General features: G+C 37.5%; 1 protein-coding gene across 1 annotated transcript in view; it reads left to right on the top strand.

Annotated features, from left to right (window-relative positions):
- Positions 1–1343: 1343 nt before the first annotated feature.
- TMPRSS11A (transmembrane serine protease 11A) overlaps positions 1344–16084 on the top strand; it is a 38218-nt gene continuing 23477 nt past the window's right edge. The window contains exons 1-3 of the mRNA XM_071218657.1: positions 1344–1422; positions 3935–4041; positions 15806–15873. Coding sequence (XP_071074758.1) covers positions 1344–1422; positions 3935–4041; positions 15806–15873 — 254 coding nt within the window. The remainder of the gene's footprint in view (positions 1423–3934; positions 4042–15805; positions 15874–16084) is intronic.

Below are 16084 nucleotides of genomic sequence, written 5' to 3' on the forward strand. Positions count from 1 at the left end.
AAATGGGTGTTGTTTTAAGAGTTAAATTTCTGATAATTTGTCATACAGTAATAGAAAATGAAATATACCAGTGTTTGTTTTACAGTTGTAAGTAAAACATAAAAATATGCATGAGCACAGGGTGCTTCTACAAATATAGTCTAGATTGCAAAAGTATTTTCCAAGTGTATTGCTTTTCCAATCTGATTGTGCAAGAGATTGCTAATACAGGCAGGGAAGTTATTATATATTTTTTGCTTTTATGCATTACTTTTCATATCCATGAAAGTTGGTAGTATGTTGAAAATATATTCATAGAGGAATAAGTAGCTGGAACTTCTATCCATGGCTCCTGCCACTTTTGTAATTTGGCATTGTGCACCTGCTATATTCCCCCAAAGATTTTCTCAAAATGAGAAACAATGACCAGTGATTTATCATTGCCTTTTCAGCTATTGGTCCCCATTTCCCCCTAGATACTCCTAGTTCCTGTGGAATTCGTGGATGTGATTGCCATGGCACTTGAAGCAGTATCATTGTGTGTTGAAACACTCTTCTTTGCATGATCCACAATTCAGTTTGTAACACTGTGAGTCTGTGTATTGGTGTTGGGTATATGAACATCCTATCGGCTGCTTTCTCCATTGGTCCTATTTAGGAACTATGCTGTGATAGGGAAATACATTTCAAAACCTGAAAATTTCGTGGGCTTCTGGCCTTTTCCTTGGTCCATTTTTTTCCTGTTGGATGACTTGAGGGCCTAGTTGTAAGGTTCTCTGAGAAAATGAATGGTTGAAGATTGTGTAAATGAAGAGATCAATCCTTGATCTATTTTTTGTAATAATAAACTTTATTTTTAGACTTTTAGATTTATATTTACAGAAAAATTACACTGAAAGTATAAGGAATTCCCAAATAACCCCTTACACATGCTCACACAGTTTCCCCTATTATTAACATCTTATATTACTGTCATAGGATTTGTTACGATTTGAACCAATATTGAATCACTGTTACTAACCAAAGTCTGTAGTTTACATTACAGTTTACACTTTGTGCTATACTGTTTTATAGGCTTTGACAAAGCATAATGTCATGTATCCATCATTTCAGTATCGTACAGAACAATTTCACTGCCCTGAATGTGCCCTAATCTATTTTAACATTTCCTCTCACGTCAAGATAATCTTGACCAAAATTGCAGATAAATGTCTTCTTGTTGGGAAAGGTAAGCCAAAGTAACTTGCCCTTGTGCAAGGAGAACCAGAAAGCCTGTAATCATTAGAATGCAAGACTAATTGGTGGACTTTCCTTTTTACAGAGCAGTAGAATTTGGCACCCCAAGAAGAGAGTTGAAGCCATGGATGATTGTTCTTCTTGTTGTATTATCACTGACAGTGGTGGCAGTGACCATTGGTCTTCTGGTTCACTTCTTAGCCCCTGGTAGGTAAGATTAGGGATTTCACTCAGGTTGATTTCATTTTTCTGCAGTTTCATTTGCATACATGTGTGTATATTTCTTTCCCAAAATATTTGTACTTTTACCTATACGTTGTCATATTGAGAATATTGTTTTAATTTTTTCAATCATTCAATCAACAGATAATTATTGAATGCTTACTCCTTGTCAGGTACTTTTCTGGGTACTCAGGATACAGCATTAAAGAAAGCAAACAAATGATCTCAATGGAGCTTACAATCTATTATTTTTTCAAGCATTCATACAAACGATAAAAAATAGCAACTGTCTAAAATTTACTCATAATAATAAAAAGAAAAGTTGTAATTGTTTAATATATATTCAAGTGAAAAATATAAATTAAATTTGTAATTAAAATTGGCTGTTTTATTGATGGCCATCATTTTTTGTGCATCAACATTTCAATGGCAAGAGAGACACTTGTCTAAAGAAATAATTTCAAAACAATGGGTAAGCTCTAAATATGATACATTAGGGAAACGGACTTGGCCCAGTGGTTAGGGCATCCGTCTACCACACGGGAGGTCCGCGGTTCAAACCCCGGGCCTCCTTGACCCGTGTGGAGCTGGCCCATGCGCAGTGCTGATGCGTGCAAGGAGTGCCCTGCCACGCAGGGGTGTCCCCCGCGTAGGGGAGCCCCACACGCAAGGAGTGCACCCCGTAAAGAGAGCTGCCCAGCGCAAAAGAAAGAGCAGCCTGCCTAGGAATGGCGCCGCCCACACTTCCCTTGCCGCTGACAACAGAAGCGGACAAAGAAACAAGACGCAGCAAATAGACACAGAGAACAGACAACCGGGGGAGGAGGGGATTTAAATAAGTAAATAAATCTTTTAAAAATAAATAAATAAATAAATATGATACATTATTATTTAATTTTAGAGAAACTTTACTCTTTCCAAAACAATATTTGGAAACCACATTTAATTGATATATTTAGAGATAATATTTATAATATAAATACTTATATATATTTATAATCACATAAATAACACATGTGGGGATTCTCTCTTCTTATATTGCATCTCTCTCTGAACATAGTGCAAAGCATTTATATTTTTTGACAAATTCCACAACGTCACCGTTCCATGGATGTACACGATAAAAATGACTAACTCAGGCTGCTAAATTGAATGGTCTTATCTGTTGTCACACTCCACAGCCTTGATGAGGGAATGAAGACCTTAGGAGTCTTAAAGAGCTTACCTACATAGTCTGGGGCCCCAAATGAAAGTCCCATCTGTTGTTTACTGTACGTCAATGGCAAAAGATTCTCAGGTCAGTTAAATTTGATTGCACGAAAGTCCTTCATGGGGAAATATTAGATTGTATGTATGTTACTGGAATAAAAATTGAAAACAAAAACATAGGACTATTCAACAGAAACAGTGATCCCTTAATGTAAACCAGAGACTATACTTAATAGCACAATTATATAATAGTAATATTCTTCTATCACTTGTAACAAATGTACTAAGCTCATACAAAGGGTTAAAAATAGGGATATAAAGAAGCTTTTTATTTTATCCACGGTTTTTCTGTAAGCCTAAACTTCTCTAATTAAAGGAAGGCAAAAAAGTCCCTTTCTTATGAATGTAAGATTTGATAACCATATAGATTATACATATGAGTAATCAGAAGGACCAAAAAAAAGTTACAGTGTCCAGAGATACTGGCTTAGGAGATACACCATGCTGAGCTTCTTCATGTCTAAGTCAATAGCCAAGAGCTCCATTGTTTCCTCCTGGGTTAGGTTCCCTGGGGAGAGAGAGTTTTCTGTCCCCTCCATGTTAAAGCATTAAACCTCTGTGGCTTCCTTGCCCCTTCTGTGCCTTACTCCTAAAATTGCCAAATTCCTCAGCAGTCTGATTACACTCTGTTTTCTTATTTTTGTTTGCCAAGCACAGATCTGATTAGCTCATCCCTGTTACCTATTGTTATTGCCTCTAACTTAGCTTTCTTTCCTCAGCCTTTCTCTTAATTTCTTAGCGTGCTTGCCTATTCCATTACAAATAAGAATTTACTAGAACCTTCATTTACCTCTACTTCCATTAGCATATAGGTGGTATACATTTTATCTCAACAACAGCCAATTAGTAATGACGGGTTCAGGCTCTAGAAACAGTCTACCCAGGTTTAAAACTTGAATAGGCCACTTACTAGTTGCATAGCATAGAGCAGCAACTTAAGACCTTTGTGCCTCTCTTTTTGCCTCTATAAAATGGAGATGTTGCCATGGAGCTGGTTTGAAGATCAAATGGCTAATACATGGAAAGTGCTCAGAAAAGTGCCTGGCACATAAGAGGCGTTCAATAAATGTTAGCTACTATTATTAACATAAGACGTTAATCATTATTTCCATTTTTTAATGGAACTTTAAGTACAAAGACTTGAAAACCAGGCCCCTTATTGGGGGGACTTAGATCCTGAAATCTATATCCAAAACACTTACTTCCCTATTTTTCCTTCCCACCACAGGCCAGAAAATAGAGTATTATCATGGCACCTTCAAGTTTTCAGACCTACAAGTCAATGGCAATTCTGGACAATCCAGTACATACTTGAGAGCAATAAGTGAAAATTTGGTAAGTCAGATGAAAATGTTTTATCATAGAATAATACAGGTAGGAGAACTTTTGTGGATCACATACCTCAATATTTTCAGCACATAATCTTCAGAATTCCTGCATCAGAATCATCTGAAGTACTTGCAGATTCTTAGGCACCACCCCAGACCTGCTCAGTGTGTGCTGATTGGGTAGGTGGGGGAGGGGATGTAGGAAGAGAAGCTGTATTTTAACAAATGAGTGATTCTGATGAACCCTCTAGCTCAGTCCTCTTTTAAAGGTGAGACAATTGAGGCCAAGGTATCTTAACCTTTTGCTCTCCCCATTATACCAAGGTATCACCCAGATGGAAAAGCCTAACTATACCAGAAATTATTTGTTAGGCCATATGCTTTCCTTGTAAGACCAAATTTTAAAATTCCAAGTATTTTTTAAATGTATGAGGAAAAAAGACAACCATAAATCTTTGTTTTATCTCACAAATAACACTACTATTAAATTATTAATTACTAGTTACAATAATTACTAATAAAGATAAAAAGTCCAGATCCGTTGTGTTATATTCGAATTAAATGTTAACAATTTTGTTGACGCTAAAATACAGGACTGTTCCCAAAGGGAAAATAAGTAAACTCAGTTGTATTGTAGTTCTCTTCAGGCTGCCCATGTACCCTCAGTCACAATGTACCACACTAATGAAAGAAGTTGTCCATGTGGGAGGAGTAGGAGGGTGGGGAGTGGGGTATATGGGAACCTCATATTTTTAATGTTACATTTTGTGTGATTCATGTATCTTTAAAATAATAATAATAAAATTAAAAGTTAAAAAAAAAAAACCAGGTAAATTTCTCTGATAGGAAGCCCAGGGGCACTTTTAAAAAGGGAAGAAAGGACAAGCACATTGGCTTGGTTTAGTCAAAGAATCTCTTTTATTCTCCAAAGCATTTTCTTTCTTTCTCAAGTCAATTTCCATTTTTTCACAGTACCATGTGTACCTTGTCCAAAGGCATACTCACGTTCAACATTTTTATAATAATATCATAGATGATGCATATAATTTACATTTTCAATTAACATTGTCATGCATTTTTTTTCCATTTTGCAGCCTCATTCACCCCCACTCAGTTATCAATGTTTACTAATTGATGCACATCCTTCCACTCTTTTAATTCAGAGTCTTTTAGAAAATAGCGTTTGCAATGAATTCTTGGGAGCAAACCTGGAACTTGAATACATCCTCTAGTTCCTCCTTTAATCCTAATCAACTCCAGATTTTCCCTCCTCAATGTTAAAATAATCTGCCTTAGCTAAAAAGATGTACAAATTCTTTGAATGAAAAATGCTATAATTTGGGGGGACAGTTTAAAATTTGTTTTCTTGATGTTTTATAGCCAACGGTGTTTTTGTTGTTTCGAGGTTACTGAAGTAAATGCTCAGCAATGCAATAGAACTTTTAAAAATAGTGAGAGAGAAATGCAAAGGTACATCTGTAACAGTAACAACTGTGTTTGCAAAGTAGACTTTAAGTTTCAGTTAAGCATGTATTTCTGGGGGTGAAGGAAACTCATGTGCAAAGACTGAATTAGGTAATAGCACAATATCCTCATTGATACATGCAAGTCCTTTCTCTGGTTGTGATCATTTATTTATTCTCCTTTATCCCTTAACTCACTCCCATTCTCCTCTTCCCAGGAGGCAATCAATCTAATGTGTTTCATGTATATTTTGTTTGTACTTATTCTTGCAAAGGTATATTTTATTTTGTGTGCATGTACTTTTAATTCATTTAATCGGTATTATGTTACAAATTACTGTTAGCTTCATACATTTTTACCAAAACTTGTCATTACTTGACTTTCTAACTTTGGCCAGCTTAGTAGACATAAGATGGTATCTTATCTTATATTTAATTTGCATTTTTTAAATTACTAGTGAGTTTGTGCATTATTTCTTGTAACTGCTAGATTTTTTTGCTCCTTTTATACACATTGCCTGTTTGTCTTTTTTACCCATTTTTAAGATCCATCCATGTCACTAAATTTACATCTAATTCATTGCTACTAGCTCTTGCATAATGACTCATGGTATACATCTACCACATTTTATATCCATGCATGCCCATCATTATAAGAAATGCTATACTGAAAAGCCTCCTCCTTATCCCCTTATGGACCTATGCATATCCCTCTGGTAGCAGAATGACTGAGTCATTGGATGTGCATAAATTTAATTTGACTAACTGGTGCCAGATTGCTCTTCAAAATAGCTGAGCCAGAGTGCACACACACCTGCAATGCATGAGGGTTCTTATGCTGTCACATCTTTGCCAAAACTTGGTATTAATTGCCTTTCTAATTTTGACCAGCCTAATAGGCATAAATGTGGTATGTTTTTACTTAATTTGCACTTTTCTAATTACTAATGAGTGTGTGCATTGTTACATATAATTGTTTGCCTTTTGGTCTTTCTTTTCTATAAATTGCTTACACATATTTGCCCATTTTTCTATCAGAGTTGTTTTGTTTTGCTTTGTTCTTATGCTTCACAGAAGTTCTTTATGTATTCTAGAATTAACAGTTCTTGGTTCTAGACATTGCACTTATCTTGTCCCATTCTGCCTTCTTTTAATTATAATATGGTATCCTTCATGAAACAGAAATCTGTAGTGTTTGAATGGACTTTCAAAGTAATCATATTTTGATTTTGAAGTGATGAGATTCATTACTTTTTTTGCCATATGGCTTATATTCTTGAAATATTTTAAAAATGTCCATCCTTATAAGTCATTAAAATATTTTACTATTTGCTTTCTATTAATTTTATAGTTTTATCTTTTACATTAGGTTTTAATGCATCTGGAGACCACCTTTAAATATGATGTTAGGTAGGAATTAATTTTTTTTCTCCATATACTGAACCAGTTTTTCCAATACAAACAACTAAATAGCCTTACCTTTGCTTAATATATGGTATGATTATTGGACTCATTGCATTTCTAGGTGTTTGGGTCTTGCAGAAGAGGAAATAAACTTTATCTCTTCAGAAGGCTCCTAATCTCTTTGGAGGGATGAGAGCAATATGCATGAAACTGAAGAGAATGACCTGATGTAACTAAGGACTAAATTGTATGTTGTAGATAATAAGTGCAGAAGAACTTTAAAAAAGAAAGAAGGAAGGAGGGAGGCAGGGAGAAAAAATCAACAAGGGCTCCCATGGTCAGGAAAGGCTTTGGATTATCTTAACCCTGTTTGCATGAGAGGTGTTCCTCTTTCTCATCCACCCCCCACCCAAGTTAGGTTTAAAAGAATTGCAGAAAGGGTTCATGCCTCATCCCAAACCACTCCTGTTTATTGTTGGCTAAATCTCAATGAATAAAACCAGATTCTTCTCCCTCTCCTTTATGGGCACTAATTAGACAGTCACGAAAGACGGGTTGCAGGTCCTGTTTTTCCTCATAATTTAGGATTTACTGATTTGAATGCAAATAGAGCTGCAAAAGTAAAATGAATTAATTCTCAGATCCTAGTTCCAAATTCCCTGAGATAGTGACACAGACTTATCTCTCCATCCCTAGTAGCATTCTTCAGAGAAGACCCTAGTAACTAGATACCAGTAATTCATGATTGCCCCAAATAGGTAGGTCACTTTCATATTACTCAAATTTTATGTTTGCGTAGGGTCACTGACTAAGCACTTTATTTGGAGAAAAAGTATTTCTGAAGTATCATTAAATATTTTAAATATTTGGAGTCATTACAAATGTCAAAGTTATAATAATAGCTAACATATATTGAATGCTAGCCACCTTGCTAAGCATCTTACATGTATTAATTTAGTTAATCCTCAACAACAGCCTTATGAGGCAGGTACTATTACTCTCCCAGTTTTATAGATGATAAAATCAAGGTAAAGAAAGATTAATTTGCTCCAGGTCATACAGGTAATAAATGGCACAGTTAGGATTTGGAAGCGAGCATTGTGATTTTTCTTTGTTAATTAATTTCTGCCCCCATGCTCTTTGTCATTCAAACAATACCTCAGCTATGATGTGTAACTTCCTATCCACTATCCTACAAAATACCTAGGAGTCAGGTATTTTTTTTCTGGTACATTATTGTCTTTTGATTAAACTTATTATCTTATTAACAATGATAACTATTGAGAGTTTTTTTAGGACTTTCTCCCCCCAAGGAAACATTGCTACTGCCCCAAGGCAATTCTAAATTTTATTTCCTTTGTGCCCAGGAACACCAGGACTCAAAATGGTCCTCAAAATATCCTTGAGAATGTGTCTAAAGTTGTAGAGACAAAGAAGTGAGGAACAAAAAGTGGTACAGAGACAATTGTAGTTTAGAAGCACCCTCTGAAGGAATTAGAAGACTAAAGTGGGAGGTTTGGCTCTGATCTGCACTTCTACTGAGTTCTTCTACTGAGAAAAAGTGACCTGGTCAAAGTAAACTAAAACTTAGCAAAGATATTATTAAAGTTTACCTAAAGTTTGGAGTTGTATAAGGTAAGAGAAGGAAAGTTCCCTGATGCTTCAAGTAGGGCTATGGCCTTATGTTTAGAGAGAAGAGAGTGGAATTGGAAGCTTTGGAAAAAAAAAAAGTCAAGATTATGAAGAAACTTCATGTACAGATGCTAGGAAAGTTGAACATAGCTTGTGACTCTTGCGAGCTTAGATTTGTGTTCATTCTGAAATGAAGATTAGGCATGACTGAAAGAGGAAGGTGCATGTTGCTACCTTTACCTTAATGTGATTAAGATTTGAATCCTGAAAGAAAAAGCTAGCTATTGTATATGCCATTTTTAATCCTCAATGCAACACTGCAAGGGAAGCATTATTATCTCCACTTTCCAGATTAAAAAACAGCATCTGAAGTTAAGTTCCCACAGCTGGTAAAGGTGGAAGGGCGATTTGAAGCCATATAGGTACTCTGAACAAGTGCCCATTCTACTAAATTGTTCTACTTATCAGGAAGAGACGCGGCTAAGATAGGCAGCTCAGAGGAGATAGACGTATTAAAACTTATATCAATTCTTCACCCATTTAACTTAAAATCCATAAAGATTATAAATCATACATAGTGGGTATGCTAGACAACTTTTTCTTAACCAATACATTGGACTTTCTGACTGGATAAAGATGTCATCTTCTTCAGTTTCCTCATTTCCCTGTACCAGGTTTTGACAAGGAAAACAATAGTAGAAGCAATTATAATATAGAGAGATAGGAGGTTGACAGATATATGCAAGGCTAGCATAAACCATCAGTGGATGGAGGAAAGACGTGGGTTGTTTTTTTTTTTTAATTAATTTTTATTTTTTTATTTTATCTTATTTTTTTGGCTGATTTTTAAAAAAATTTGTCTCCAATAACAAACATCTTTTGTCCATCCCCACCTGGAAAGGCCCCAAGGGAAGGGGGCCCAGAACCCACTTTGCAAATTCGAGGCAGAGACCCCACCTCGGGGTGAGTTATATTTGAAGGCCCCAAACCCCAGCCATGGAAGGTTAGGTTTGGTCCACTTGGCCATGGGCCCTGGGAGCAGCAGAGAGACTGGGGACTCTTGGACCCCATGTCCCAGAACAGTTAGAAATCAGAGGCCCCCCCCCCCGTCCCCTGGGAGCAGTTAGAGATTAGGGATATTGATCCTTGTACCTGTGAGTGGTTAGAAATTAGGAACTGTAAGAGACAGCTCAAACCTCAGACCCTGGAAGGTGTCAAAGATTTTTCTGGAGAAGGAATGGTTAAGAGATTGGAGACATGTTCTGAGCTTCCTAGAGCCACAAAGTAAAGGAGCCAGGACTGGCAGGGGGCTCACATGTTCCCAGGGTTGCTGGGTGTCTGGCCTGGGAGATGCTGCTGTCGCTGGGCTTTCTTCCCCTCCGTGGTTCTGGCCTCCTATATGGTGGGTGGTGGAGACTTCCTAAGGGTAGCTGAGATGGTGGGGTTGGGAGCCCCTGGCCCTGACTGGGCATCTATGGTGGCATGCTCCTTCTGAACCAGGGCCTCCAGCTCCTTCTTCCATCCCAGGAGGTTGGCAAGGGCCAGGCAACCCTGGCCGCAGTCACCCAGCCAGGCCACATCCTTGTAGGCCTTCTTGGAGTCAAGGTTCATGCCTGCTTCCAGGCCCATCATCATTCCCAGGAAAGGGTCAGTCTGTATTATTTTTAAAAAGATATTTAGAGTATACAAATATCACATAAAAAAAATATAGGCGATTCCCAAATGCCCCACTCCTCACACCTCCCACATTTTCCCACATTAACAACATCCTTCATTAGTGAGATACATTCATTGCAATTGATTAACACATTTTGGAGGATTGCCACTAAGCATGGTTTAAAGTTTACATTGTAGTTTATGCTCTCTCTCACCCACTTCTTTATTTATAGGGGCCTGTATCTGTCATTGCAATGCCATTCAGGACACTTCCCAAATCCCAAAAATGGCCCCGTATTTCACCTGTTTTTCCCTCTCCCTGCCCTCACAACCTCCAGTGGCCACTGCCTCCATATCAATAATATAATTTCTTCCATTGCTAGAATCACAATAAGTCTATAGTAGAATACCAGTAAGCCTTTAGTTCATTCCCCAATCCTGAGGATCCTGGGATGGTAATATCTACCCCATCTTTAGCTGAGAGGGGGCTGTGATCCCATAGGGCCCATGGATGAGTCTCTTGCTTGCAGTTATAGACTCTCTTGGTTCCTTAGTATGATAGTTGTTAATCATCACCTCCTTATTAGTTGTCCTGGGTGAGACCAATGAACTGGAGAGTAGATGTTGCAAATCTGTTGAGATTTGCTGGCACATTGGAACCCCAAAGATTTAAGTCTCTTGGACATACACCTACCAACTAATTATAGTTTCCAATAGTACAGAAGAGCCTTGTGCAGGGAAATCACAACTGGGTCCAACTCTGTCACGCTGGGGAGCATAAATTCCAAAGTAGGGTCCACTGGCAAGGTACCAAACTCCTGAGTTATCTGCCCTAATCTGATTATAGTGTCTGGATGTCTCCAGAGCCCTCAGGAGCCCTGCTATTTGGAGTAGTATCTACTTTGGCAGTCAGTGAGATCCTGCTGAGATGTCCATAAGTAGTTAACCTCTGGAATGACCTCCCAACACACTTTGAAGTCTCTTAGTCATATAAATTCATTTGTCTTTACCTTTTCCCCCTGGGGTAAGAGTTTTGAAAAAAGGTAATTATTGCTGTTGCTGTTTTTGAGAAAGGAAGCAATATGAGCCATCTGTAAACCTCCTGCTAAAGTTATAAATGATCCATAGTCTCCACTCTGCCACACTGCCAGATAAGCTATTTAGATTATCATTCATTCATTCAGCATTCAGCAAATAGAGCGCCAAGTCAGGCTCTGTAAGAGAAGGTAAGAGAAATAATGATTTTCTCTTTCTCTCTCCGTCCCCCCCTCTTTGTCTCTTTCTCCTATAATAACCACATCTCTAATCCTCACATCTCATAATAATGACATCTTCCCACAGACTTGGGAAGGACATGAATCTTCTAAATAATGATCTTCTTTTTCTTTAGGCATTCTGGCTTTAAATACCTTTAGAACAACTTTAACCATATCCAAGTTAGATATTTTGCTCTTTTGAAAGGGTAATTCAAAAACTAAAGTTTAAAATATAATGGTGGTGATGGTAGCACAACATTGTGAACATAATTAACAGCACTGAAACATATGTGTATATATATATATTTCTCATCTGTACAATGGGGATAATAAATGTACTCACGTCAGAGGGTTGATATGAAAAACTATTTCAAGTGTTAGAGCAGTGCTTGATGCACAGATGACAGACAAAAGTGCTATCCCTACTATTTTGACTATTGTAGTATCACCATGGAGGAGCTTTCTACAAGGGATCAAACTACCTGAAAACACTGGCAAGGAGAAAAAAAAAATCACTCCAAAGACTTAAGTGTAATTTTCTTCTTTCTCTAGGAGTAGAGCTTACCTTGATTTAAAACACATTTAAAAACTCTTATTGTAAAAGTTTCCTGGTGAATGCCAGGCTTTCTGGAAATACATTCTTACTTTCTTTCACTCATTTACTCACTCATTCAACAAATACATATATACAAAGCACTGTGCTAGATTTTGTAGCATATGAAAAGACAAATCACCATCTCTATCCCTGAAGGGTTTGTATTTTAGTATAAGGAGAAAACATATTTGCATCAAGAACTATATTTAGGGTTCAAAAGTTTATGAGGGATAAGAAAACTGAGACAAATGGAGGAGAGATTACTCTGAGGATCAAGGAATAACCACAAAGAAGGTAGCATCTGAACCAGACCTCGAAGAATAAGTGTGATTCAGAATAGCAGAGGGAGCAGAGTGGGGAAGGGCTTGACAGACCAAGAGCCTAGCCTGAAAAGGGCAAGTGTGCAGAAAAAGGGCCATGCCTTAAGATGGTATTGTCAAGCCTGAAAGGTACTCATGGTGTGGAAGTTTGGGCGGACAGTTTTATTTAGCAACAGATGGCAAGGACCTTGAGTATGACAAAGCATTCAAAGGCAGTTGTGCTCTATTTGCAATGTCTAACTTGGATACAGTCCTTGGAGCATTTAAGCCTCCTTCAGGCTAAAAATGCCTTTTTAAAAAGCACCTCTGCACAGCTCATACTATCCTTTGCATGCTATTATTATTTTGAGAAAGCAGTAGGTTCTGAAGCCGTCTTCATGACTTGTGTGTGTGTGTGTGCCTTTAGTTCTTGAAGCTCATCTGGTGCTGTGTTGGAAGACACGGCTGTTATATTCCATTTGTCAATTTTCAGAGGCATATATACCTGAGGCTTGCACTCTAAACTCTGAATCATCCTCCCCCCAACTCCCTACTGTGAACATCCTTCCCTCCCAGGTGAGGGGAGTTGATGAGGAAGCTTCTGACAGTGAAAGGCAGGTGACCTGTGTGAACAGAATTAGTCCGGGAATGGGAGCTGAAAGATTGGGTGCGTCTGTTTGATTTGCCAGCCTCTCCCTACGCTTTCATTAAACACCCAACTAACCTTCAATTGCCCTCTTAGAGATTAATCTCAGTGTAATTTTCAGCATTTCAAATCATCAAATAGTACGAGATACTACCTTGAAAGGAGGTCTTTTTGATCACTGATATGAGACCAACTCCAACTACTACAAAACTCTCCTAATGGCCCAATGCGGGAGGTAGGATAGATTTCTAAATCACTAATTCCATTAGGGTGTGTAAATAATGATGAATTTTTAACAAAATAGCACACAGATAAAATAAAAGTATCCTTCAGAATTGTTGGGAATTTAAAATTACAAACTGTGTCCAAAATGAACAGTTCTATGAGGTAATCTTGACCTAACAGGAAAAATTGATTTCAGAGTTTCTAGAAAGCTAGTTGATACATAAACTCCATTCAGCAATCAAGTTAATGGCCACATTTTCTCTGATTTTCTTCCTCCATTAGTGTAGAAACTCTTTTATTACTCCTTGGGTTGCAGAGTCCAACGGTTTCTCTACTACTGGGAACACATGAAGATGGCATAAATGCAGATTCCTGGATCTCACCTCAGATCTACTAAATGAAGTTTTATGGGGGCAGGATCCTGGAATTTGAATCATAAAGAAAAAAAGTATTCATTCATGGGATTACTTCCACCCAGATTTTTCACACATTACTCTTTCATTTCCTAACTTTCCTGGCCACTCAAAAATCAAACTGATGCTGAGCTAAGATATTCTTCTTAGTAGGCACATCGCCAGATGGGTGATGTCATCTGAAGACTCAAAGACTTAATCTGATACCTCCACCAACAAGTTACAAACTGCCAAGGGATCGGTTGTGGGTGGAACTTATTTAGGGTAAAATTTCAAAAGGAACCTTTTCTACACACAACTGCTATTACTTTAAAAAAATTTACCTTTTAAATTATTTACTTTAAAAAATTACCACTTATTCTCCTTGTTGCTTTTTGTTGACATTTTCTTCTCTTTTGAATTTCCCCCAGGTAGTAATAGTATTGGCTATAAGTGACAAGAAAAGAAATTACCAAAACAATGCCAGTTTTGCAAAACATGTCTTCCAAAACAGTTTTGTTTCTAGCACATAAAACCCACATCCCCATGTCCAATTCAGGCTTTCTTATTTACGTTTAAGAAAGGTATATTTGGGATTCTAAAAATTTCTTTATATGCTGTCTCTGCTCTTAAGTTTACAGCTATTACCAAAATATATAGAACTTTGTTTTATACTTTATCCTTAAGTCAATCAACTATTTTATAACTTACTGCTATGTGTTTATATAGTGTCCTTACATCAGAGCTTCCTCTTCTAGTAAAGCAGGAATCGAACTAAGTCCTATCCCATGGAGCTATCTTAAGGGTTAAATTAAATAATGAATACTTTGTTTCCCAATTAATGCTTATGAATGCCTGATAATGCTAAGCAAGTTATAACTTGTTCCTCGTTCCCTGAAACAATCTTCCCTTTATTGTTGTTATTATTATTACTATTTCATAATAAGAATTGGTTTCCTTGCCACTCCCTAAAGGATTTAGGGAATGATTTTGCGATTTGACTCCTACAATGAAACGTGAAATGGAGTGCGTGCATGCAGGTGCCACTGGCCATACTGTACATGTGTAGTATGGTCACTAGGGATACTAGGGGTTACTGCAAGCCAAGGGCTAGGTGGGATAAACCACAGTGTCAGAAAACCCTGGGAAGTGGTTAACACTTGGGGTATATGGACCAGAAACCGTAGCCTTCCTTCTCTTTTCATGGTGACATAAACTGAGTAGCAGGAGTATGACTATACCGCATTACCACATTATTCTTCTTTGTCCCTGATTCACCCTGGAGCCTACAATAAACAATAAACAATGGCAGTTTAAAAATCTTTGACTCTTTCCTAAATCCCTAATGCCTCCTGCCTGCTTTACTGGCAAAGACCTGCTGAGAAAGCTGATGTCCACAATACCAGGATGGGGAGTAGGGAACCAACAGTAATTAAGTACCAAAATATACCCAACATTTTATCTCTGTTTGATCTCTTTTTTTTTTATACTGAATACCATGCATTGTATACTTTAGATGGATCTATGCTTTGATTGTCTTATGCCCAGGCCCTGAGATCCAACATGCTTCCCCCAGTTACTTGAGGCCCTTCATAGAAGAGCAATACCAATATGCTAAGCAGATCTTTGTTGTCAATATATTTTCTGTTTGATCTTTTTAACCCCTTGAGTAACAAATCAATCTTTGTCTTACAGGCTAAGAAACTGAGGCTCAAATTGGTTCAGTAACTTTTCCAAGGTTGCCCAGTTCATAAGCAGCAGCCAGGTTTCATATAGAAGGCCATGTAACTCCTGGACCAAGGTTCTTTTACCACCCCTTAGGTTGCCCTCTATTTTGTTCCATCTTTATTCTGTATCTTTCTGCTTCTTTTTTTGGAATGTTAGGAAGGAAACTTCTACTCCAGGTATTGATTCCAGCACATTAGAATCACCTGGGGGGATTTTAAAAAATATAAATATCTAAGTCCTCTTCAGACAAACTGAAACCAAAACTCTGGGGGAGGACCCCAGCAGCTATGATGTAAAACAAAAATTCTACAAGTACATTCTTCAGATGTACGGTGAAGGTTGAGAAACACTTGTTTAAACAATGATATTGCTCGTACTGAATTTTTTTCTATTTCATTAATATTTAATCAAGGGTACGTTAGTATTACAAATTATCTCATTAACATTAACATAAAGTTTCTCTTTATAATTACAGGTGGATGAGATATTTAGAGATTCAGCCTTACAAAAGCATTATGTCAGGAACAACGTGGTCAGACTGACGTATGTATGTTTGGGCAAAGGTGGAGTCTCGAGCCTGGAGGGACAAAGGGCAAAGGGAACAGGGAACCCCCATGTAGAGTATGATTGCATGAGCTAGACTCTTGGCCAGAATTTTTCATAAACATTATCTCTAACAGTCACCATTTGGTGCTGACCACCATTTGGTAAAAGAAAAAGCTAAGACAGGGAGAGGGTAAGTGATTTATTCCGC

The sequence above is a fragment of the Dasypus novemcinctus genome, chromosome 1 (assembly GCF_030445035.2).
Source record: "Dasypus novemcinctus isolate mDasNov1 chromosome 1, mDasNov1.1.hap2, whole genome shotgun sequence".
Taxonomy (NCBI): domain Eukaryota; kingdom Metazoa; phylum Chordata; class Mammalia; order Cingulata; family Dasypodidae; genus Dasypus; species Dasypus novemcinctus.